Below are 25,758 nucleotides of genomic sequence, written 5' to 3' on the forward strand. Positions count from 1 at the left end.
CCGCCCTCCTTTGCAGCTTGAGGTCTGCCTCTCTGGACAGATTTACAGTTTCTGACAATGTGGCTGGACCACCGTAAATGCTTTAATCATAATCATGCCTGACAACAGTGCCCTCTGCTGCACCTGCTGGTACTACTTCTGCCAAATTGGGATGTAGGGAAAGATATTAGCAGGAACAGCTTAAAGAACGTAACAGAACATAACAACGTATCAGTACAGAAAGGGAAAAATGGGAGCAGAACAAGTCACTTGCCTGGTAGATCCTGCATTGGGGTATGAGATGAAACAGCGGGCGGTGTTACTATGGCAACAGGATGGACGCTAGATCAGATGAATCCAGCGGGTCAGCAGCAGGAGAAGATGCCAGTCATAGGTGGCACACCCCGGCACCAGCTGAACTACACCCCTCCCGTGCCTTCACCATTTACCAGCTACTCTACCTCCTTTCATTCGCTTTCTAACCGCCACGCACGGAAACTTCTTGAAGTGAAGACAGCTGCCTCCTGGAACTTGTGCAGTCTAGGGAATGTGAGAAACAAGATGAGATACAAAGAGACTAAATGTGGACATAAGTTGCCAGTGTGGGTGTTTAACACACTTTTCTTTGCAGCCAACACGGACACTGCTGCAGGCTGCTCCTCTGTGCCTCTGAAGATCGGCGCCCTGTGTGTAGCCCCAGCTCGCCCACGCTAAAGGCCGGTCCTGGATGAGATTCGCGAATTCTACGCTGTAGTGTACCATATATTACACAACACCTGAAAACCCGAGACGTCTCGTCACTCAATAGATACAGTTTCGTAACATAAATTAAGGGCGCTCCACGTCCAAAACTCTCGTAGAGGATTGTGTCAAACTTCCGGCAGCTCTGTCACGTGACTGGGTATGAGGCAGGCGAGGAGGCTGCCATAGCGACCGGAAGACGGAAGCGAAGCCGGCAACGAGGTGCAGAGCCATGGATGAGCGGTACTACAACCTGAGCGAGGATCAGAAGTTGGTGAAGGCGAAGTACCCACCCGTGACGAAGAAACACGAGTGTGAGCCATTGGGAGAAGGCGGTTGTTGTGGGGGAGACGAGCTTATGTAGGAACAAGATATCCTGTAGGAGGGCGTGAAGGGGTTTCAGTCTAGTTGGGAAATGAGTCTGAGCGACCAGTCGAAAGTAGTGGGAGTTCACTTAGATGGCACTAAACTTTGGTGTCAAATGTGGGAGGCATAGATGCGATAGAAGACACAGATGTGGACAGCCGCTGTTGCCTCAGCGAGGCGTGGGAAGTCGGGACTTTTGTCTGTGTTATTTTGCATTTGGGCGTTGTTGTCTTTGCTTAAATTGAACATGACGTGTGTTTTTTAGCGAGGCTGAGTAGGGTGGTTAGGATATCTGCAGGATTTTCCAGGATATGGACAGTACAGTCTCTTTTTTATATCTATTTTCACGACTAGACTGAGCTCTTCTGAGCCGTCTTGTGAGCCTGTGAAAGAATGTGTACGACACTCAGTGCTTTAAATTCTAATATGGAATTACAGGTACTCACTACCTAGAGTACATTCCCGTTATAGTGTAGTGCGGAAATGTAACAGAACAATTATTTTCACTTTAAAGTGCATTTTAATTATACGAGATAGTTCTACTTGTATATATATCACAGAAGAAAGTCAGCCTAGGGCGCAGATCTGATGGAGTAGTACGGACTGCGGAATTCATGTATTGGTAGATGAGGCTGAAGGAAACCAGCAACATAAATATATAAATCATGCTATTTGAAAGTACAAAGCTTCATCAATGGAATTCCCTATATTCTCCCTATTTCACAGACCCCCCTTATTCGAACAATAATACCTCCCCGGACCTAGTTCTCACAGTGCCCCAGTCTTCCTGTTGATCTTGCCTGTGCTGCTGTTCCTTATGTTGAAGCTATGCATATTTAAGTTTCATAACGACTATACAAGTCTGACTGCCTGCCCAGCCTCTGCCTAGGACATTCAAATTATTTTCCTCAATCATTTGAAGACTAGATTAAGAACAGTGAGTTGTCCTGTGCGTGAACATTTGGATCTATTTCGGTGCCTCCCTTGTGCTTGTACATGGATACTCAATGTATGCTTTGCGGTCTTCTTGACCTTTACAGAGGACCCCTGGTGAATATTAGCATAGGGTAACTGTGCTTAACAAAGAACTAACATTCAGAAAACTGTTAAACAGGCAAGTATTTACTTACACCTCAAGTAAAGGAAAATAAGCAGTGTCCTGCACTGCTTATCTGTAGGATCATGTTCAGTTTAGACATTGGGGAACAAAAATGTACACACATAAAAAACTCTGTTCAAAATTCAATAACATACATCAGATTATGTCACTGCATTGAGGCATTTATTTAGAGTGAATGTTTTCAGACATGAACCTAGAAACATGTATGTCTCCCATGCCGTGATAACAATGCCATTAGTGAACCAAGAGGCAAGTTATTTGTCACGTGCACCTGCTGGATGGCCTAGGTTGTTATAATTAAATCAAACGGAGGAGAAGGTTTTGTACAGTGTACATCATGAAGTCATGCATTTCAATGTGCTCTCATATGTGATAAAGAAGAAAAAAGAGGCAAAGTGAAATAAAACAATTGCCTAGAATCACACAATTTGGTCAAGTGGGGAAGCCGGGATTGACATCAGTTTTTCTGTTTTCACACTCCGTGATTTCAGACACTACATGGGTATCTCTTTCCCCTGTCATGTTTTACATCAAAAGTTAATGCTTTGTTTTTTAGGTCTTGCCTTGCTATCGCGTAAGCGATCGCAAAGCGAGACTATTGTAAGGGGCTCCCAAAATTGCTCCGAAAAGCGGATTGCATGGCGAGCACGCGCACAATCACGCGCATCGTGCCGCCATGCAATCCGTTTGGCATCGCACTTCAAAGGGTCCGCTCCCCCGCCTGGAATGCGCTCCCCCGCCAAGCGCGCGTGTCACGCTCCGCCGGGCTTGTCTTGTTTCCATTAGTCTTGGGTCATAACTCGCCACTGCATCGTGTAATGGTTTCCTTTCGAAAATTCTTTCAATTTTTGTGAGCCAATCAGAATTTAGCTGCTCACAAACAGATATCTGTGTTTTGCTAACAGTGAACTGCCCAGTGGAAGAAACAGCTTCTTAGCTTGTCAGATTGATTTTTAATTTAAATGCACCTTTCACAGACCACAGTTCATGAACTTTAAAACGAACTAATTGAGGGCTGCGTGACATCTTTTTTCTACGAATTTCACGAAAACTACTGAGTAGATTTACAACCAACAAAAATAACGATTTATTCAGCATAGTGATACATTCATACCAAATTTGGTGAAAATCTTTTAAAACTCTGTAGCAGCATAACCTTTTAAATGATCAACGCAGGGTTCATCATGCAGAATTCTTGTTTACTTTAAAATAAAAACGCACTGTTCATTGTTCAGAAGTACATGCCTCGCTTATACCCAAATGAAAATCTCGGTAGCATGTGGTCTTTAATTTGTTTTGCCAGCGCCCTGTGGTGACAAAATCTCATGTATCTGTAAATTCCAATTTAATGTGTCTTTTAAACACACCTAGAGTGTGTCTATTTCACACATTCCCTTGATTGACATATAAGAGAAATCTCTTTTGAAACCAGTCTCTGTATATTGACCAACAGACCTAGGATTAATTGGCAACTTGTGGTATATCATCATCTACGTGGGTTAGCGGGGTGCGTCGAGGTCGGTGACTGTGTATGTTCCATATATAGTTTCCCTCCTCCTTCAACCCAATACAATAACCAGCGACGTTGTATGCATGCATGACTTTTAGTAATACATACAATCTCTTTAGTGCCATCATTCCTGTGTAAAATATAATTCCCAGGCACCCGAAATAAAACCCTGCTCTGCATGCATTGCCCTCCACGCATTGCTTGTTTTGTGCCTTGTACATCTAAATAGCTTTGACTTCATTTCCCACGCAAAATCTCACAAATAACACGATATTTTGGATGTCTTTCGCTTGCCATGCATTGTCCACAGACACAGTCATCATGACATCGTTAGGGCGAGAATATTTTAGTAACCCAAACTGATTACACAGAAAATAGAATACGTTAGTACACTATTGATAATTAAAAAAATATTTACATTGTAAAATATAGTATTGATGCTTGCAATATACATGCACCCATACACATCAAAAACAGTAGCTCACGAAGTATAAACATGACTAGCCATGTCAAAATGCATTTTTCGAGAGAGATAGATTCAGATATTTTCGTGTGTGTGTTTATTTCCAAGCAGATTTCCTTTACAAACAGAAGGGCTTGCACTCTGGCCAGTATAATGTAACGTATTTATTTTTATAGTGTGCCCACCATGCAGAAAACACAAAGCAAAACACCCATTTCATAATAGCAAAGGAAACAAGCATTTGCAAAGCAATAGGTCTCGCTTCTTAGAGCGTTTGAGCTATTGGCATTGTAAATGACAATGCCTTTTATTTATGTGTTTGGAAAACTTGCAAGAGGTGCGTAAACATGCACTCTGTACTTATAGCCTTTGCTTACGAGATGCAAGGCTGGCAATAACTGTGCCTCTTTTACTGCCAGCCTTGCTTCTCGTAAGCAAGGATTATCTGTACAAAGTGCGTGTTTACGCACCGCTTGCAGGTTTTCATAACACATAAATAAAAGACAGTCATTTACAATGCCAATAGCTTAAACTCTTTCAAATGCGAGACCTATTGCAAATGCTTGTATTTCCTGGTGCATGAGGTTAGAGCAAGGATGGCAGACAGAAGCCACATGAAGGCTTGGTTTGTTTTGAACTCTGGGAGCCCAGCAACCCTCGAGCTGAGCCAGAGCCCGCATCTGGCTCAAGCTTGGTTCGAGCCTTCTGTGGCTTTCCTACCTCTGTCACAAAACCAATGTCGGAAAACACTAGGCTGGAGGGAGCTACATTTTCTGATAAAGGAATGGTAAATCTCAATAAGTTTAAATTTCAAATGTCTTCCAGGCTGCGCTCCAGACACAGTCTTTGTGAAGTGAAGCCCCTCTCACCAGGGCTGTCTGCAGCCTGGAACTCCCATAACAAAGGCACAAAGAGTTGTGAGGTTTCTGCACTGAACTGTGGTAAAGGTAGACCAATGATTGGACTCACCTAAAGGGTCCCCATCAACTTACTGCTCCACCCCTACACACCCATAGCATCTACAAAAAGGACAGATTTACAGGAATTGTAATCGGATGCAATTTGCTAACAAAAATGTTCATTGAAATTGTAAAGGGAGCCCTCTCACTATCCCTTCACACACCCAGTGTTTGCATCCCTTGTCCTCCAGCCACTGGAATGCAGGCGATACACTTCCACTGTCTGGTAAGCTGTCCTCATCTTCCAAGTGGTGCGAATGCAAACCAGAGGCATTCAAATGTATCCCATTCTGCTGTATAATTAATTATCTGAGTCAAATCTAAGGATGAACAGCAGAATCTCCTTTTCATTGTGTACATTGTTTCCCATGTATTTTTTCAACATATGCGTCCAGTCATTATTTTTCACTTTCAAGCCTTGAGCTCATCAGCTAAGTTGGCTGGATTGGTGGTCTAGCAGTAGCCTAGCAGCGGATAGATGGTACCTGATTCTAGTACCCATTCAAATTTCCCACTATAGAACAATCTTCACAAGTAAATAATGTTGTTTCTTACTACATTCTTGCATCCTCAAACTGCATGCTGTCTCAAATATATTTGCTACATTCCTTAAATCCGTCTTTAAAAAACTGTCCTTTAATTCAAACTTCTGTTTTTCGCCTCTCCTTTTTTCTTCTCTTTCAATGTCCGTTTCCTTCCATCCTCTGCATGCCTCTTCTCTCTGTGCACAACCTACTTAGACACATGCACGTTTGAGTATTCTCTATTGCATCAAATTTCCCACAACTCCTTTAGAAGATCACAAGCTCTCCTCCTTTTGCTGAAAGTCATACTTATGCAGCCTAACCATACCTAATCCTCTCTAACTTCTGTATGAATTCCACTAACCATGTGCTTGATCTCACCCTGCCCCCTCTAATGATCACAACCAACCACTATTACTTTAGTCCAGCATAAAAAAATACAACCTGAAATGACTGCATGGAATGGTTTGCTGTGAGTGCGCAAGGCTAATCCCAATAAATGACTAAGAGTAACCAATAAAACTGAACTAACCATTTACCCTGGGTTCCAGAGCAGCGTGCTGCCCGGCGTATATCACTTTGACGCCTCGTCCAAGGTAGTAAGCGCTATATAAATGCAATTACAATTATTTTGAGTCGTGTATGAAGTCAATAGCCACCCACTATCACCAGTGTAAGAAGAGGGAGATGTGGACAGAGGGAGAGATGGGTTGTGATAAATAGCTTCAAAGTGTCTCAATGCCATGTTGTTGCATTCACTCTCATGGCTTTTAAGCCCGCTGCAAGTTTTCAAAAGCACTGGTTTCAGCCTGGAAAATGGGATTGATCAGAAACAGTATTTCTGGGCGCATTTAAGGCAGGTAGACTGCAGTGTTTCTCGGTTGGTATAACGGGCCCAGCTTCAGGATTTGGATCTGGGAGTGCTATTAACAAAAAGTGCGTACAGGTGGGTATTAAAAAAGGGAGGGGGGCCAAGATCAACAAAGCTTTTTGGGAGAATAGTTGATTCAGATGCAGACAATTTTGACATGTCGAAGAAGTGACACTTAAATATCTTTGATAGTGTTGATCATAATGCATAGGAACACTGCCTGTGCCCAATTCCCAAGATTTCTCGTCAACACAGGTACTGAGTACAGCGCAAGACCTTGGCCCAAGTAGAGTCCCATACCTGTCAACTTTACCAAAATTAGGGTGGTATTCCTCCAGTACTGCGAATACCACGAGTGGTTCCCAGATAAGCAGGAACACAATGCTCCATCTCTTCACTTTTGAGTACAGATCAACCTCCTACATACACATCCGCTCCATTCTTTACCCCAGCTCTTTTCCCTCCCTACTTCAGGTGCTGGAATCCTCTGTTCTCCACCCTACCTCTTCCTCTCTTCTTTTAGCTCTTACTACACTCCGGCCTCTTACTTTCACTGTTTGCTGTCTTTCTCGTTGGACCTAGCTCCTCCTGTCAGCCTCAGCTCGCCTCCCACACCCTCAGCTCGCCTCCCACAACCTCAGCTCGCCTCCCACAACCTCAGCTTCTCTTTAGCTTCTCTCTGAGCTACCTCCTTTGCTACGCAGCCCCCCCTTTCCAGATCACATCCATGCCTTCTTCCCTTCCTCTAGTGTCTCAGCATCCCTCAATCAAGATTGGGGGAGAGAAGTCTAAAGAATGCCTGTGTCTGCACTTACCAGCAGGGTTCAATTGGGTTCACAATTGGGCCCGGGCAGATTTAAAAAAAAAAAAAAGCGGCCCACATTTGCAAATTACAACCTTTTACAATACACTGCTTGGTTAGGATCCTATGTTGGCAAACATTTGCAGTAATGAAAGTATTCTCAGGTTTATAGGGCTAGTACGATAATTGGAAATTAATAGTCCAATGGATAAATATGTGGAAAGCTCAGAATTATGAAAAATACTAGGAATTCCTGTTTAATTGCTTTGTATCCATAAATATGCTGTGAATGTTTTGATTAATGTCCAATGGGAAACAGGTAATGGCACAGACCTAGACTGCCTTTTACGCTCAACCTGGACATTTTAGATGTTCAGTTTCTTTTTACACTATTTAAGAGAGGCCCTCTAATGTCCAGAGACTGGAGATAGGTGCATCTGTTTTTGTTTTGCTTTACTTGCTGCCAGCATTATGTGTACGTTCCGATAAAGGGAATGATGCTAGTGTTTAAACCCCCTCCCCCCCTCCCCCCCCCCCCCCCCCCCAAAAAAAAAATAGTTTCAATTTCTTTACAGACATGCGTCTTTATACAGTACAAAATCGTCCCAGATGCATTGGAGTGTATTGTATGAGCCCCAGATAACTTTGCAGACAGTTAGATACATTTTCTTTGGATTGTTTGGATTAAGTGATTTCCCCAGAATCACAGGATGTTGAGCTGATGCTGAGACTCAAACCTGGTTTCAAAGTTGGTTAAGGCCACAATCTTCCCCTATTTAATGCAGTAATTGATTTCTGGCAAGCAAAGGAGAACCACAGAGACCAATGTATCTGTGCCTGTTCCATGCAGGGGGTAGAGACAAAAATAACTGAAGAGCCCCCTTGCTGGCCCTCACCCACCCCCACCACCAGCCCTCTATCCTACAAAGCAAGTGCTAATGGCTTCCCATCAGCAGCACCTTGAGGTCCCTGTCATACCCAGAGGGAGCTAAGGGGAAGGCACACCTCATGCTGTGATAGCCGGAGCAGCCCATTTTCATTCTCTGACCGTGAGGGGGCCTGTCTTAATGTGCATCAGGTCAGGCTCATTATATGTGAAAGCTTTAACAATGGCCCTTGATGTGAGCCGGCCACCAAAAAAACGATTGCCCACCTTGCCCATCCGAGACTGCTTCCCATTGCAGGTGACACCTGCCATTTGCGAGTTCTGACAACTTTGCATTCCTTCTTGGGTGCAGCTGCAGGCCTTACCCAGCACACTGTGCACATCCCAATTATACTAGGCTTAGCCCAATTATTTTAGACTTAACTGTGTCCAGAAATACAACAGGCAAGAGTATTTTGGTTATATGTTCCGAGTTGTGAATTCAGGCATGCTATTGTAACAGGAGTAACGTTTCAGAGTCTCTGGTTTATTGCAAATGGATGTGAAACATGTACCCTAAAATGCACTATTTAAAACCAGCTCTTTAAAAGTTTTCATAGAGAGGGTTAGAACCCCTGAACCCTTCTTAAGACAAGACAGTACTGTTCAGTTCCTGCGATTTGCGAAAGATATTAAACCTCACCCCTTTAAAAGATCAATAATTATCATGGGGTGTTGCAGGTATTGTAAGCCTCCATACACTGTCTGCCATTTGCATCCTAGCAATAAAGGTATCTTTTTAGTACGCCTTAGAGTTCACCACTTTACTCATCTCAAACACCGCACTCATTATCGCAGCTATTTTACTAAAAAATCTCCTCCAAAGAGCCCTCTCGCGGGGCCCATGAGTTATTGCAGCGCCGACCCCATGAGGAGCTAAGCTCGATGATGAAGCATGACACCCTCACGGATGTGTGAGGGCACTACATCTTATTAGGAAGACCCCCTCTACTTTGCTATATATCCATCCTGAGACACATTACCATAGGAACAGATACGCTTTTAGTGTTTTCATACTTGGTCTTGGGAGCAAGGGTTCTGAACTTTTCATTAGCTCCCTGTCCCCCCTTTTTAGGTCTCGCCTAGCGAACGCAGCGCATACGCTGCTTCACCATGGCGAGACTATTGTCATCGGTTTGGAGCGCGAAGGGAGACAAATCATGTGTGCGCACAGACAGGCGATGTGCGCGCACATGGTAACGCCTCACACGCTCCCACCACGCGCTAGATTTACCTTTCAGTACATGTGCGCGCCGGCATTGCGGCTCTTCGTGCACTCACACGCTCCCATCGCGCGCGCAACTATCTTGATGTTCTTCCCTGCCCTGCCTTTCACTCTGCCCAAGGGTATCTGTGAACTGACTACACGCACCTCACGGATGGGGATACATTTGGAGCTAGACGTGACGTAATTTAAACTTCACATGCTGCCATCGGATTTCATACGACGTGTGTCTACTGTGTGACAAGGGGCGAGCGATACCTACAAGGACTAACCTTCACAGGAACGTCGGTCGTGCACGCATAGTGTTTTTAAAATGTGTGTTTTTCTTTGGGAGTTTGAGTCGAATTACCGATCACGTAACATATCGAATTATTATGTTCACTATTGAACCGGCTTCATAGAGTTCCACTGTGCGTCTAAGGCGTGTAGTTCTTTTTTAATTCTTCTGCTTTACCCATAAAATGAATGTATTGGTTGTCGGAAATGCGTCATAGATGCCAAGCTGTGCGTGCATTCAGCATCACATGCACGCGGGTCTTTAGTTCGTACAGAGACTGGAGCGGAAATATGTTGAAGCACAGTTTAAAATATCCAATTTGTGACCGACTTCCGATGTTTCTGCTCCCACGTCAGGCGCAGTTTATTTACTCCAATTGATACACTGTGTATGTAGGAAAAATGAATGCACGCGCTTTAGAGATGAAATATTAGCAGCAGCAGATTATTGGTTTCTAAGAAGGATGTTTTCACGCCTTATAAGTCTATAAACTGAACAATTCCAGGCCAAGAGTACCAGACTATTTCAAAATTGAATAAAAGGACTACCCTGGACTATTTTAGATAGATGTATGGGCAAGAGGGGATTTTCTGGATTGAAGCATGCCTCTTTTAACTTCTTAGTAGTGTTATACCAGCATACGACAACACCGGGTCCTTTTACATGCATTCAAGGAAAACCTTTTCGCAGCTCTTCCAAACTCTGGACACCGTTAGACCTGACAATGTGAGCGATAGCCGCGATTTATCCTACATATACCTTGCCGTACACCCATAACCCGCCCAAGGCATTTAGTGACTTTACAATTATTATTTAAAATGCCACTAATGGGATTTTCTACCTACACTGAAATTGTGAGTTATTATTCGCCAGCTTATTTCAACCATCGTCTTGACTTCTGCATTATGCTGCATGGCTCAAACTTGTAACCTGCAGGTCCACTGAATTAACTGACCGACCCTACACAAAGGATTCCCAGGAAGGGACACCTCAACCCACGCCTGATCTCCTGACTTCTCAAATCAAAATGGCTGCCATCAGTATGACTTCTGATGACCCTTTTATTCATCATCACAGCGACCCCTAGCGACAGCACTGCGGAAGGGGTAGGACAGTCCGCGTCCAAAACCGAGGTATTGTGGGATGAGAGGCAGAAATAAATCAAAACCACAACCCAGCTATGTGCTCAACTGGCGAAAGTGAAGAAAGGATGAATGAAAAATGAAGAAAGCTGCTTTATAATTTGAAAGAATGAATACACCCCTAACATCCCTGGTGAGGGTTAGACACGCTTGGCACACAAGGACAGTATTGGACTATTTCATGCGCGCTCAGTGGCATAGCATAACTTGAGGGGAACCCCCTACAAAGTGCATAGAGGCCTTCCCAACACTCAGGACCCAGTGAGGAGCTCTCAGGCCAGGTGCCTGCCCCCTGTGCTCAGTACAGGAGGGGGGCCCCTGGAGCACATCTACACTGCGGAATCTGTTGCTACGCCACTGTGCAAGCTCTTATTACTTAAGCCAGTTGAGGAACAAACTTAAATTCTTAATTGGCCCCATTTTAGCATTTTTTTAGGTTAAGCCTGTTCAGCGCATGTGCTGCTCTGCGAGGCATGCTGTATTAAGGTATGGACATGAAGCTCCACCCAGTTTTTTCATTGGCGTTTGTCATTGTCCATTGTAAACTGTGGCTTTTCATCAGTCAATAGGCTTAGTAGTCCCACCATAGTACCACCTTTTCCCATTTTGTAACCTTCTATGAGGACACCCCCTTCTACGTGTGTTGTTGCTCTGTAGGCTTTAATTACAGCCTCTGAGCACTATTTTCTCAAAGACCTTTGTCCTGCCTGCTCTTGCTGGCAGGAAAAAGCAGGACAGCTCTCTCCTAACGCATTTGCAATGCAATAGGTCTGACATTTGCAATAGTTCAAGCTATTGACATTGCAAATAACAATGCCTTTTATTTGTGTTTTTGTTTTAAAAACCTAAATAAAAGGTATTGTCACTTACAATGCCAATAGCTCAAACTCTCGTAAATGCGAGACCTATTGCAAATGCTTGTTTGTGATTGATATCAGAGAAGGGAGACCTCTTTTTAAAAAAAAAAAAAAAAAGTATTGGGAAAAACGAGCACTATTGTGCCAATGCAGACCCAAAACAACCTCAACACTATGAAGACACACCAATGAAACGTGTGCTCTACAAATAGCAATGCACGCACGGCACAAAATAGCTACACACATGGTCTATAAATAAAATGCCATGTAGTGTAACATCGTGCATTGAACCAGCCTCGAGTATGCATGGGATCATACACTACAAACCAACGATAAATATAGTATTGGTGTTGTGTGATTGTTATAGGAAACTAGCCTTTCACTATGCGCCAGTAGGCAGTGTAAAGTTACACCCACATTGTGGTGTTACAGACTTTTAAGAGAGGACCAAAGAGGGTATAAGCAGACATAGCTAATTGTGAATTTGATATAATCGTCTCTAATCATGTACCAACGAAGTAATACAACATTGGTGCAGATATAAATGCATACATATGCGGGATAGGTTAACTCAAGTTTTGGTTTAACTATGTTAGAAGAAATGTGCTTTACTGTACATAGATTAGGTGCACAGTCATAATACACAGTTTAAATCATAATAATGATGGTGAAAGGGGACACATTTATCAAATGCATGGTGTATATTGGACACAATTAATCAAATGTTCTTATAAAATAATAAAACATGGTACACCCACGTTGCAGAGCCTGATACATGGTCTATAACCATAAAGTTTACATTACAAATTCATGTCGTGCTCAATTAATGCTTGATCTGTTTATTCTTTCAGATCTGGATCACACAGCGGATGTGCAGTGAGTAACTGGTGGTAGAGGCTTCCTTCAGTGCTGTCTGGAAAAGGGATTGCTATGACATGTCAAGGGTCTGAGAAAGGGAAGTATTTAAAAATATTGAAGGGACATGGAGAACAAAAGAACATACACGGGATAGTGTCCAAGAGCACTGAGAACAAATAGCAAAAACAAATGGGTCTATAAATGGTCTAGGACCCTCCAGAGAAAACTCGTTTCTAGACCAGAGAATATAAAATCTTTGGCCAAGTTCTGTACATGTAATTTTTTAACTTAGTGCCCTCTAGTGGATCTAGGGCAGTATGTAGATTTGTGTAACTAAATAATGTACAATGGATCTCTTTGAAGTCATCTACTTGTTTTTTCAGCATAAACATCTGATTTTGGATAAGATAATTGGTCCATGGTCCACTGTTCCGCTACTATGTTTATCAGCCTGAAGGGTGGTCTTCTCCACTTTATATGGTTAATATCACCACTTCATCCCTGCCTTTCTCCTCCCCAGCTTTCCATACCATTATACACCCTCTTAAAGTTCTTTTTTGTCCTCTCTGCAGATTACACGCTTGGGGTGATACAATGGAAGAGGCCTTTGAACAGTGTGCTATGGCCATGTTTGGTTACATTACAGACATTGACACAGTGGAGCCCATTGACACTGTGGAGGTAGAGGTAGAAGGTCCGTTTGTTGCTCCCACTCAGTATTTCACACAATGTTGCCTCAACTCATTAATCTAATGCTCCCCTTTTATCTTTATTCCCAGGGCATGACATGCTGTCTCTTCTCTACAATTTCCTGGATGAGTGGCTGTATCAATTCAGTGCTGAGAAGTTCTTCATTCCCAGGGTATGTGCTTCCATCCTTTTATCTTTCTATAGCTTTAGTGAGTATTTCACCCCCTCATCTCGCGATGCACTCCTGTAAAGGGCTTAATATGATTGCTGAGAAAGTAAATCTGTAGAATACCAATTTTGAGAACTCCCAATGAGAATCCCGAATTCCTTGAAACTTCCAAGATCAATTCCATTTACCAAATGTTAGTATCAAATTCACTATATGCCTTTTATCACAAAATTGCACTTTACAAATTTGTTTTTCTTAACGGTTCACACTAATTGTTTTCTTTTTATCCTTCCCCCTCATTAACCAACTGCTGTATTGTTCCCTGTTTGTTTTGTATTCCCTTCATCAGGAGAGACCAGCAGACCTTTCCGTCTTATTGTTTCTCTTTTTCCCTAGTATCACCTCTGGATTTTCTTTTCATTTTATCATCATTTGAGGGAAACTCACTCGCTATACCCACCTTTTTTTATTTTTGCTTGCCTCCCTCCCACACCACCCAATTGTACTTTTAATTGTTATTTGAACTAAATTAGACCCCTTTCCCTGCCCCTGGATTGTTCCCCCTTCACAAGTTACCTTTTCCTGCCAGTTACCTCATTTTCTCATCTGTTTTTCTGTAGCTGTTGTCTGCCAACAGTGCTCCATCTTTAGGTGTCTCTCAGCACTTATCCATCTTTTTTAAGGTTCTGTGTAAAAATGCCCTTACACTCTGTGTTTTTCTCTTTTTATATTGCTTCATTTTTTTCTAAATCCCTCTGCGTTTCCTGCTTTTTAAAATTATTGGAAGTTTGTTTGTATTTTGAAAAATGATTATCATTTTCATGCTTGGGATTTGATGCCATGTTGGGGATGTATTTTTGGGCATTCTCTTTAATGGAATTTCTCACAAAACTTTCTTCAATCAATCAGGGAATTGTAAGCGCGCTATTTACCAGTGAGGGTCTCAAGGTGCTGAAGGGGTGGGGGGAAGGAGGGGTACGCTGGTCTGTTCAGCCGAAGAGGGTCTTCCTGAAGGTGTTCAGGGAAGGTGCGCGTCTGATGTCTGTCGGTAGCTCGTTCCAGGTTTTGGTTGCAATGTGAGAGAACGATCTTCCGCCTGCCCTGGCTCTGTGGATGCGCGGGGTTTCAGCTAGTATGAGGTTGGCAGATCGGAGGTTTCTTTTTGGTTTGTGGAAGTTTATTCTGTCGTTGAGGTATTTGGGTCCGTTGTTGTGTAGGCATTTGTAGGCGTGGGTGAGGATTTTGAAGGTGACTATCTTCTCCACGGGGAGCCAGTGGAGTCTCCGCAGGTGCTGGCTGATGTGTTCGCTCCGGGGGATGCCGAGGACGAGTCTGGCCGTGGTGTTCTGTATTATCTGGAGTTTGCGGAGTAGGGATTTGGTGATGAGTGCGTGGGTGACTGTCTTCCTTGACTCTGGGGTGGGATCCATTCGAAAGTCTTGCGGAGGGTGTTGAAGCAGCTGTAGTTGACGGCGTTGACCTGTCGGTTCATGGTGAGTGATGAGTCAAGTACGATGCTGAGGTTTTTGGCGTGGTCTGCGGGGGTGGGTAGGCTTCCGAGGGCGGTCGGCCACCAGGTGTTGTCCCATGCTGACGTGGTGTGTCCAAGGATGAGGACTTCTGTCTTTTCGGCGTTGAGTTTTAGGCAGCTGTTGGTCATCCAGACTGCGACGTCTTGCATTCCTCTTTGAAAGTTGAGTTTTGCGGTGGTGGGGTCTCTGGTGAGGGAGAGGATGAGTTGGGTGTCGTCGACGTAGGATACGATGTTGAGGCCATGTTGTCGGACGATGGCAGCGAGGGGGGCCATGTAGATGTTGAAGAGGGTCAGTGAAGACCCCTGTGGGACTCCGCAGGTGATGTCCGTGGGGGCAGGGAGGAAGGGTGGTATTCTGATCCTTTGATTTCAGTTATTTCTTTCTAAAGCTCTAGGTTGTCATCAATTTGTAACTTGAGGCCTTATTGTGTGTAGAAGGGCTCTTGGAACTAACCACTAATGTAGCTTTTCTTTACAGGAGGTGAAAGTGCTGCATGTCGATCGAACGGCTTTCAAGATCCGGTCCATTGGGTGAGTGAGTAGGAGGTTGCATGGGGGCAGCAGAGGTAATTGAAGGTATAGAGGGAGGCCATTTGTGTTAATGCCCATTGGCTAAAGTTTAATATATGGTGTGCTCTTTGGTTTATAAACCTTTGCATTTACTTTGTCCTTTAGGTGGGGAGATGAATTTAGTTTGGAAAAACATCCCCAGGTTTGTGACTTTTTATTTGCTTATCATTCTTGTGCATATGCTTTGCCTCTCCATCTTCAGCATATTTGTATTTTTTTTCTTGTGATCCTGTTGGTTGAAAGGAGTATTTAGCACTTTGAGATACCATAATGCATATTCTCAACACCGTATCCAGATTCTGTGTACAAAATATGTAGTGGTTACATGTGGCTCTAGTTTCCTTCAGTATTCAATAGTAGCTTTAGTTGAGGTGTGAATGCTCAACTCTTTCTCTCTGTTATTAATGTTGATACAAGATAACAAGATAGCACACACAACTTTGTAAATAATAAAAAATCAATGCCCAGTTATTGCTTCAAATGGTCTTTTTTCTATCTCTTTTTCGACTAACAACTTTTTAAATGAAGATCTGAAGTGAATTCCACAGGCCTGTAGTCTTTGTTTCACAAGTTCTGACCACAAATATTTGTATTATTAACCTATGGGCCGCCCTGTAAAGCTTGCTGCTCTGGGCCTGCACTACTTGTATTTAAAGATGTGCGAAACAAAGGCAATTAAACTAGCAAACGATTATATAAAGGAGCAGTAGTGCAGCAACTCAAGCTGTGCAAGGGGGAGAAAGGAGGGCTGAGCCATATATTTTTTTTAAATTAGTCTCCTGCTGATGCTCTACTATAAAACCTGCCTAGCGTCACACACCTTCTTTGCACATGGTACAGAAGTGTGGGTGTGCTGTGTGGCATAAGATGTGTATTACAGGCCTACCCTTCCTATACAAAATCCTATGCCCAGACAAATTGAGAAACATCTCAGTTTGTATGTGTGCTCTGCAGTGCAGCATACATGCAATGTATAGAATATTTGGAGAAATTAAAGCATTTCTCATCGGTGGTGGCTGCTTCAAGGAGGGGTTTTTGACGCAAAGCCTAATTGTGCTTGCACAGATCTTCCAAAGCAATACCCAAATATTGCCCCCTTAATGCAAAGTGGTGAAGAGAAAAAGGCACCATTTCAGCACAAAATACTTTTTGCGCCAGAAAGTAAATACCCTTGCAAGACTTAGCATCGATTTACATCACTTTGCACCATCACAAATATGTAAATCTGCACCTAGCTTTCTTGGCATGGGTGGTATTCGTGACCTCAATAGTCTATCATGTATCAGTTCTAACTGGGCATGATAAGTTTGTTTTTTATTCTACATCCCCTAAATTACCCTGTGGCTTGGCCATTCAAATTTAAGGATGAGTTGAACTGAGAGAACGTTTTACAGCTTTGTTCAATCTTTTTTTTTTTTGTGGCACAAAGCTGCAGTACAGTAGGAAACAGATTTTCACAATGTTGGACAATGAAAGTTTGCGTACTTTTGAGTTGGGGAAAAATGGTTACAGGTGACTGGCCTGTGATGTCCCCAGGCAGAGGTCAAGAGGGGGGGGCAATGCGTCTCAGTGAAGGTATTTCATATGCTCAGGTGGTCTGCTCGTGTTGTCGAGTCCCTGCGCCAGTGATCAAGGGCGAGCTTCGCCCGAAACGCATCTGGCATTTCATTTGTGTGCTGAGCCAGGCTGTTGGAAATTCTTGGAATAAATGGTTTTACACGCTGTGAGCAGGCTCCGTCATTTGGTGGCAACTCCTTGTTATATATATTATCAAACAACAGTTATAAGAGTGTTTTACAACGAAATAATCTGAGTGTTAAAACATGAGATCTGGGAGATAAAATAATAAAATAGAGTACTGTTCAAGCAGAAATTAGAGAATCATAGGGTGGTGGATATATACAGAGAAATGTGGGTTGTAGTGGAGGGAATGAGCAAATACCAGAGTTCCAAAAGTTGCTTGAACAGGTGCGTCTTGAGTTGCTACCTGAAAGGTAGGAAAGGAGCAGATTTCCTCAAGGATGCTGGCAAAGAGTTCTATGCTGATACTGCAGCTCTTTAGAAGGATTACTTGCATCTTGAATATTGGAACTTCCAGGAGAAAGGAGTATTCGCTTCCCAAGCCTCTCGAAACTCCTCCGAAGGTACGCAGGTCTGCAGCGTGTGGACAGTTCTTGTTCTGTATTAATTTGTGAACAGTGATGCATAGTTACAAATTACACCTGGGTCTAATAAGTAGCCAGTAAAGGCCATGGAGATGTGATAAGACGTTTTTAGCTCCATGCTGTAGCCTTCCCGCTGAATGTACAATAGCGCCGAGTGGGGCTTAATGAGAGAGGAATAGATCTACGAAAAATAGCATTACCAAAATATTGACTGGTTAGGTTATGACGAGGGCATGTATGGCTGTTTTGAGTTGTTCAGTAATGATAAGATGTCGCTTTTTTTGTTGGGAGATGAAAGTGTGTACATATTTGTCTAATAGTAATGTGAACACTGAATTAATTGTGATTCATAGTGTTTTGGTAAATTGTACTGGGGAAAAAGAGAAACCAGTTTAGATTTAACAAATTCAGAAATGCTGGATTCATTTAGACTCTTTGTTGCTGATGTGGAAAGTAGCAGAGACCAAGTATTTTCCAGATTATTAAGATTAACAATTGCTTTCATCCAGTTTAGGTGAGCGAGACAGTTCTTTAAGGCGAGATCTTAGATGTGTGAAGAGTTTAGGTGCAATTTTGTATTGTCTTGTGTTAATCGATGCCACAGCTTCTCAAAATCAAACTAAATGGCTCCATGTAGATGATGTTTAGTTTTTAAGCTAAAATGCAGCTGTGACGGACCCCACAAACCTGTTTTGCTGTCAGTGGCCCCCACTCCCGAGTATTCCCCCATATCACAAGAAACGCATAAGTGAAAGCTGCTTTTCTGTAAACTATTGAAACCATATTCAAGAAAACGATGATCCAGATTTTCCACAGCCCTGGTGGGGAAAAATGAGGATTGTATTAAAAACTGACAAAGGCAAATTGTACTATGCATATCTGTTTTCTTCCTCATACACAGCAGCAACAAGGGAAGAACTTTAAAAGTAGAACATTTAAACCATTCTGGAACATGCATAAATAAAGAGAAGCCGCAGCTATCTTCCTTCTTTTTATTGCTGCAAATAAATCTTTCATTTCCATGTCCTCACTGTAGTCTGTGTTGCTTTCCAATTGGTCACTTTAGTTACTTAATTCTCTTCTTTACTACTGACCTTCGTTAAAACACAAAATAATCATTCATATAGTGAATTGATGGGAGGAATAATATTAGCAACTGTGTTTTAAAAAAAATCATGATTTTCTTTCTTTTGGACAGTTGGGTCTGTGGAAAATCGGCATATTATGGCAAGGCTTGAAGGCCAATATTATGCATGTTCAAAGCTTTGCCATAACATTTTCCACAGCACTCTCCATGAGTTTAAAATATAATCACTTAAATGTAGACTCATCTGCTCAATCAGCTGACTTCAGAATATTACACAAATTTCCCCCAACCGTAACAGCTTTAACCATAGCGCCTTGTGCAGGATGTGCCCCAAGCTGAAGAACACCTACACCTCCTCCTTTTATCATTTCCTTTATACACCCTTCCAAAGTTGGTGAAGAACCTGGCTGATGGGGGTGTTTGAAGGATATAAACAATTGTGAATCTCCCGGTGTTCTCAGACCTTCTCTTCCATACTCCTATACTTTGACATTCAGTCACACGCACATTTTCATGATCATCTAATCTTGGATTAAAAAAATATTTTTAGACACCGTTGTCAGTCTTTTCCTCATATATAAAGAAACTTCTGGTTGACAACTTCTTGAAGAAAGGTCTAATATCTGAAACAGGTCTATAAGATTTCAAGCAACATTGCCAGTTTCAAAGACAAACTCTGCAAAGTAAAATTTTCATTCTTTCCCCTTTTTTGCGGTTCTCGAAGAACTGTATTCACGTCCTGCAAAGACTTATTTTTAGCCACAGCCTAAATCCATCGTTTCTTTGCTCACCATGCCACCCCAGTTTAGACCTGGCCATATGCAAATCAGTCTTGACCCCGAAACCGGTCCTAGGATGCTTGTTTCCAGTCCAGGGGGACCTGGCCTGGCAGTTCGAACTGGACTGTTCCCAATGGGCACAGGGTCAAGACTGATTTGCATATGGCTGGGTCCAAACTGGAATGGCATGGTGAGCAAAAAAACGATGGATTTAGGCCCAGATCTCTGTACTGGGGTGAATGTATGACATTGTTCTGCATTCTGTCCATCAATAGTTCTTTTTGAACCTAATGAACTTAACAGCACTGAGGTACCAAATTCCTCTTTGTTTTGTCCCATGATATGACTGTGTTAAATACTCATTAAATACAATAGTCTCTCAAGCCTGTGCTAATCGGCGATCTGTATGTTGTTGGATTTTTGGCTGACAAGAAAAGGTTTTGTCTCCTGCTGTTTTCTCTATGACCTTATTTCACTATTGTACAGTAGGTGCTTGCAATACCACCTATTTAGTTTGTTGTTTTAGGTTTGAATAGTTTCATTTACTACTGTCCTTTTTCTAGGGCATTACATTTACTCTGTGAAGAACACTATATGCTACAGGTTTATTAGTGTTGAGAAGATGATTCTCAAGAATATTTAAAAACCTATCCTGTATACAGCCTGCTTTGATAAATCCCCTCAAAAGTCAGGTTATGCAAATATATAGGAAGCTGTATTGTAGTTGAAAGGCTTTTGAAGGATTAATGAATTAAGTGATTTGATATGTTTTATTTATTTTTTGTTTCGCAGCATTAACATTGTGAGTAGATGTATGCATATTATAACTGTAATAAACACTTCTCACCAGGCTTTGCCGTACAGTGGCTTAATTAATTGTTTAAAAATTGCCATTAAGGTCCATGTGCATTGTACAGAAAGCCATTAATGTGCAGGACACTGTTTCATGTAAACAGACTTGATTCCTACATACCAGCTAAAAGATTACACTCTACTTGGAATCCTGTGTTGTTAATCCAGCATTATAACGCACAGCTATGCAATTAAGGGTTATGGACAACAATCCAAACTTTAGGCATGTGTTAAAAACTCACCTTTTCCCAGGTAACTGCAAGTTCAGTATATCAGACTTTTTTAATTATTATAATGAAATGAAAAGGCGTTTTTAGAGTGCACACATACTCCAGGGCGTGTCCCGATGCTCGGGAGTAAGGTAACCTGCAGACTAAAAGATGAATGTTCTACGCCACTTGCTGGAAAAGCCAGGTTTTAGCCTATTTCTGAAAACCGGATGCTCCGAGATAGCATGCAGCTCCAGAGGGAGTTTGTTCAAGGCCCTTGATTCGAGATGAGAAAAGGATTTTCCTCCAATTCTGGTGCCGCAAATTTTAGGGACGCTAGCTAGATCCTCCCCCTTAGGTGCACTGCTCCTTTCTCATGAGGGGCTTTATGAGCCAGGACCACTGTCTAAAAGATAATCCTGTTTTCAGTGGGTAGCCAATGGAGTGATTTCAAATGCGGGGTCAGATAAGTTCTAGCAGCAAGATTGAGGACTATTCTGGCCACCGCACTCTGGACCACTTGCAGACGACTCAGAAGATAGTCCGGAAGACCCAGATAAGGTACATTTCCATTGTCAAGCTTGGAAGTAATCAGGGCCTGGATCACAGTTTTCCTAGTTTTGAAAGATGGCAGAGGTTAAAAAAAAAAATCGGAGTGTGTAGCAGCTGAAAACGGGTGCCCACCAGAGCCTGAATTTGAGGTTGAAAAGACAGGGCACTGTCAATTTTGACTCCCACATTTTTAACCAAGCTCTGAGTGCCAGGGGGAGGAACACCCTGAAGCATCAAGACCTCCGAACCTAAAGTGGGGTAGAGCCAAAAAAAACAATCTCCGTTTCATCGGGATTGCATTTTAGTTGGTTAATTGACAGGCAATTGAACACATTAGTAAGACAGGATTTAATATCTCTTCCATCAAATTCTGCCCCTTTGTCACAAGTGAAAAGCAGCTGAGTATCGCCGCTGTATGATATTACTTTAGCCCCCAATGTCTCAGTAAGGCCGCCAGAGGGGCAAGATAGGTATTGAATAATGTAGGCTCAATACCAAGCCCTGAGGTACTCCAACTTTTAAATTCCTGAATTGGAGATGCAGTCGGAGGGATCCACACTTCTTGGCTTCTGTTGTTCAAAAAGGAAATCATCCACTTCAAGACCAGACCTCCAATCCCAATGGATTGTAGACAGGCAAGCAGTCTTTCATGGGGGACTGTATCTAAGGCCGCCGATAAATCCAACTTAAGCAAAATGGCCTTGCCCCCATTATCTAGCTTGTCTTCAATGTAGTCCATTACTTCCAGCAAAGCTGTTTCAGTACTGCAGTTTGTTCTAATACCCGTCTAACTTGGATGCTGAAGATTGTTACTTTCGAGGTAACCTGAAATATGGGAGTTAACATGTTTTTCTTATACTTTTGAAAATGCCGGAAGAGAGATTGGCCTGTAGTTGACTAGGACCCTAGAATCCACCGACGGCTTTTTGAGTAGTGGCAGAAGTTTGGCTTGTTTCCATTTGGTAGGCACCCTTCCAGAAGACAGTGACATATTCAAAACTATTTACAACAGGGTTATTAGTCTGAACCACTTTGACAAGTAATCTGAGCGCACATGGATCGGACAGGGACCTAGACTTCAGACTCTTGATGGGCAGTAAAGATTCGTCCATAGAAATGGGTGGAAAATTAACGAAGTTAGGCGCCTCGGAGGTGGTCATGCTGGAGTAAGACACACTCAACAGGCTTGCTTGAGTATTGGTTATTTTATCGTAAAAGTACACGGCCAGCTGGTCACCCCAGTCGGCTTAGGGTTGTTGGCGTCTAATAGCTGCATCTGGGTTCAGAAATGTTTTAAAAATGTAAAAAATATTAGATTTTTTTTTATCTGATTCTTCGGTTTTCTTCTCAAAGATTTTTTTTCTCTCTAGACGGACCTGAGAGTAATAGTCTTTTAATACTGCCCTATAGGTGCATTTGTTCTTTAGACTAGTTTTCTACCACTTCCTCTCAAGTCTTTACAGTGTTTTTTTTACACGTCCTGAGATTCTCATTAAACCAAGTTCTGTGGGATCGTAGTGCAGAAAGTGGAGTTAGTCATTAATGCTGCTAAGAATCCAATCATCCATGTGCACGGCGTCTACTTCAGGATCCCCAGGCAAAGAAAGGGGATCTGCTTCTAAGACACAGCTAGAGTCTGGTGGAAGAACTCTATGTAATGTTCTAGCCATGGTCTTAGTTTCTTCAGAGAGAAGCTGATTGTGAATACGTTTGAACCAACTGAATCTAATTAAATGATGATCTGACCATACTAATGGGGAAGGGTCGAACAACACAGTCTTTAAGTTGGAGAAAATTTGGTCTAAGATATGACCGGCCTGTTGGGTGGGCTTGAACACCGGTTGGACGAGGCCGCATGAAGAGAAAATGTCTAAAGGAGGGTACCTCCACATTTAAAGGCTTTTCCTTATGAAGGTTAAAATCACCTAACACTAAAAGAAATGTGCATATTTGAGAGACCAAGGTGCCAGGATGTTGTTTAGTGGTCTCAAGAAAGGGCCGGCATGGCCAGGGGGGTTTGTAGATTAGAGCCCCTGCCACGGGCTGTTGAGACAACAGATAATCAAATTGTCTTCCCTGTTCTATTAGGGCAAAAAGGTGTGTGGGGTTGGAAGGGTTGTGCTTTATTAATTCTCTAGAACCTAACAAAAGAATTCTTGTATAGACCATAGGCACTGATATGTCCACCCCTTTCTGTCTCCCTCAGGGCACAGAGGTGAAGGCAATCACCTATTCAGCAATGCAGATTCACGAGGAGGAGAAGCCAGAAGTGTTTGTCATCATTGATATCTAATGGAAAGATTAGGCAGCTGCTTTTTCTCTGCCGGGTGTGCACAAATTCTATGCTCCAACATCGTCCTTGAGTACATGTGGATGGATGTACACGTTGAAGCCTACTCCAGATCGCTTCTCTCCTGGATACACTGTTGATGTTTCCTAACGTTAGTCATCAGCCCACTATCTGGGGACCTCAGCATTTTTGAGGTGGACGAGGTGGACGTGTTCTTGCATGGATGGAGGCAGACGGCCTCTTACACCAGCAAGGAAAACAGACCTTTATGGACTATAAATGCGGCTTGTGCTGCCTGCTGCTAAATGTCTGCTATTTTACTCCTGCAAGTGCATTTTGTAAATGTGGAAAGATACTGAGAGCACAGTGTGCACGCAAGTGTTTTAAACTGGAAGCTATTAGTGGTGTGATATACACAGAGCAAGAGGAATGACTGATCCATCATTGGTGTCTTTGTCTTTTCGCTGTAGGGAGGGGGCTCTCAGGAGACCTTTACAATTGTGGGAGCCTCTACTTGCACAGTCCGTTAATGACTGAGTTTCACGCTGAAGACATTTGCATGCTCCCACAAAAACCACAATGGTATTCCTGTAGATTTGGGCCTGCTGTGGCTGCCCACTGTGCATTCCCACCGCATACTGTTTGCTTCCCTGCACGAACCTGCATTGACTGAATACCCATGCGTGCATTCACTCTGCAAGGTATGTTTTACCTCACCTCCTATGGTAACTTGGAGTTTACATGACTTCATTATATTGGTATTTAATTTTATTGGGATGCCAATTTTTAGTGTTATTCTTTAACAAATCTTTATCAGTTTTTTTTATTTATTGATTGCAAAAAACCAAGTCTACAACTGAGAATAAACTGATTTATCTAATACATGCTTCAGGACTGGTAAAATGGGGATCAAGTGATACTCTTTTCTGTTCATCCTACTCCTAACATACATAGATAGCCTCACTCCAACTCTATTAAAATGGCGCTCACACGTGAAAATAAACAAAGAAATCCCTTTCCATCTTCCCTGCCTTTTTGATTAAACTGTTTAATGTTGTTTAGAAGCTGTAAGAAGAGGATAAATCTATTTGTCGTAGCTGACAGAACCAGGCCCACTGCCTGGCAGCTACCATTAGGCTAGCTAGGACTTCCACTGTCATTGCCCCCAGTACCTTTATCTTACATTTGCATATTAGTAAAAAGGATAGAGGTTTTGTAGTAGCAGGAAGTCCCCTTGCATTGACGGGCTTAACTTGCCTGTCCATGGTTGTATCCGACAAGACTGGTCTTTCGTGGCTGCTACAAAGCTGTTTTCGTGAGTGGCAGGAAACATCTTTCTTTAAAAAAAGAAAGACCATAAGGAAGGAAGGCAGACATGTTTTTCTTTTCCTTTTAAAGTTCCAGTAAGAGCTGGGCACGCTACAAGATGTTTTTTGTTGCCCCCCACTTGTAATTCAAAAGGACAAGCTTTTCTGAAGTGCAGGGTTTACCCTCCGGAGCGAACTAACGGTGCCCTGAAAGTAACATTTTAGGAAGTAACGATTTTACTTTCACCTTCACTCTATTCTGGTCAGATTGTTCCTTTGCTGCATAACTGATGAGCAGAGCTTCCTCCTAGATGTTCGGTGCAGTTAGGTGCGCCAAGAGACACCTTAGTCTAAATTTGAACACTACCAAGAATGGCTTGCTTTCTCTCTCAGTGGTCTAACCCCATCTATGTGGGATGGCTGTGTATTATCTCTTACTTACAAACGCAACCTGACATGGGGCTAGCGGGGAAAAAAATTGAGATCTCAAAACTATACTTTTTCTTTTTGTACATGTGCTCAAGAAACCTCACTGTATCGCATCTATCTTAAAATTGAGTTTAGAAGCCTAATGGAAGATGCAGTTACTGTTTTAATATTGACATGAAGCCTTATTTTATTTTGATGATCGTATGTATAAAATGGTGACATCAATTAAAGATTGGGATTTGGAAAATACAGAAATGCTTGGGTATCTTTGGTACAACATTGGAATCTACTCTTCTTGTAGTCCTTCTCTTTCCCTGTCCAGTGAGTGCTGTTTCCTTTCCTTCTACTACCCTACAGCACCCTGGCTGTCTCCTATGCTGCTGATCAAATTGCCAGGCTGCTGGGTTGATGAAAACAGCACCGATGCATGCTGGTTAAGAGCGACTGGGGTGCATCCTCCCAACATCACTGCAGTAGAAACTCCCTTCTGCATCATGGCCATAGTG

At 42.6% G+C, this 25,758-nt stretch overlaps 1 protein-coding gene across 1 annotated transcript; it reads left to right on the plus strand.

Annotated features, from left to right (window-relative positions):
• The first annotated feature begins 832 nt into the window (after positions 1 to 832).
• On the plus strand, positions 833 to 25,507 carry TSLIG1 (tRNA splicing ligase complex subunit 1). Its single transcript, XM_085648389.1, has 7 exons — positions 833 to 1,034; positions 12,613 to 12,637; positions 13,192 to 13,313; positions 13,399 to 13,481; positions 15,491 to 15,543; positions 15,688 to 15,724; positions 23,433 to 25,507. Exons 1-7 carry the CDS (start codon positions 953 to 955, stop codon positions 23,517 to 23,519), a joined length of 489 nt encoding a protein of 162 aa, XP_085504515.1. The 5' UTR covers positions 833 to 952; the 3' UTR covers positions 23,520 to 25,507.
• The last annotated feature ends 251 nt before the right edge of the window (positions 25,508 to 25,758 follow it).

The sequence above is a fragment of the Triturus cristatus genome, chromosome 3_2, assembly GCF_964204655.1.
Source record: "Triturus cristatus chromosome 3_2, aTriCri1.1, whole genome shotgun sequence".
Lineage (NCBI taxonomy): Eukaryota > Metazoa > Chordata > Amphibia > Caudata > Salamandridae > Triturus > Triturus cristatus.

Coding starts and splice junctions, on each gene's coding strand:
- TSLIG1 (XM_085648389.1), top strand. CDS start 953: ATGGATGAGCGGTACTACAACCTGAGCGAGGATCAGAAGTTGGTGAAG. Junction 1,035..12,612: donor CGTGACGAAGAAACACGAGT/GTGAGCCATTGG, acceptor TTATTCTTTCAG/ATCTGGATCACACAGCGGAT. Junction 15,544..15,687: donor TTCAAGATCCGGTCCATTGG/GTGAGTGAGTAG, acceptor TTTGTCCTTTAG/GTGGGGAGATGAATTTAGTT.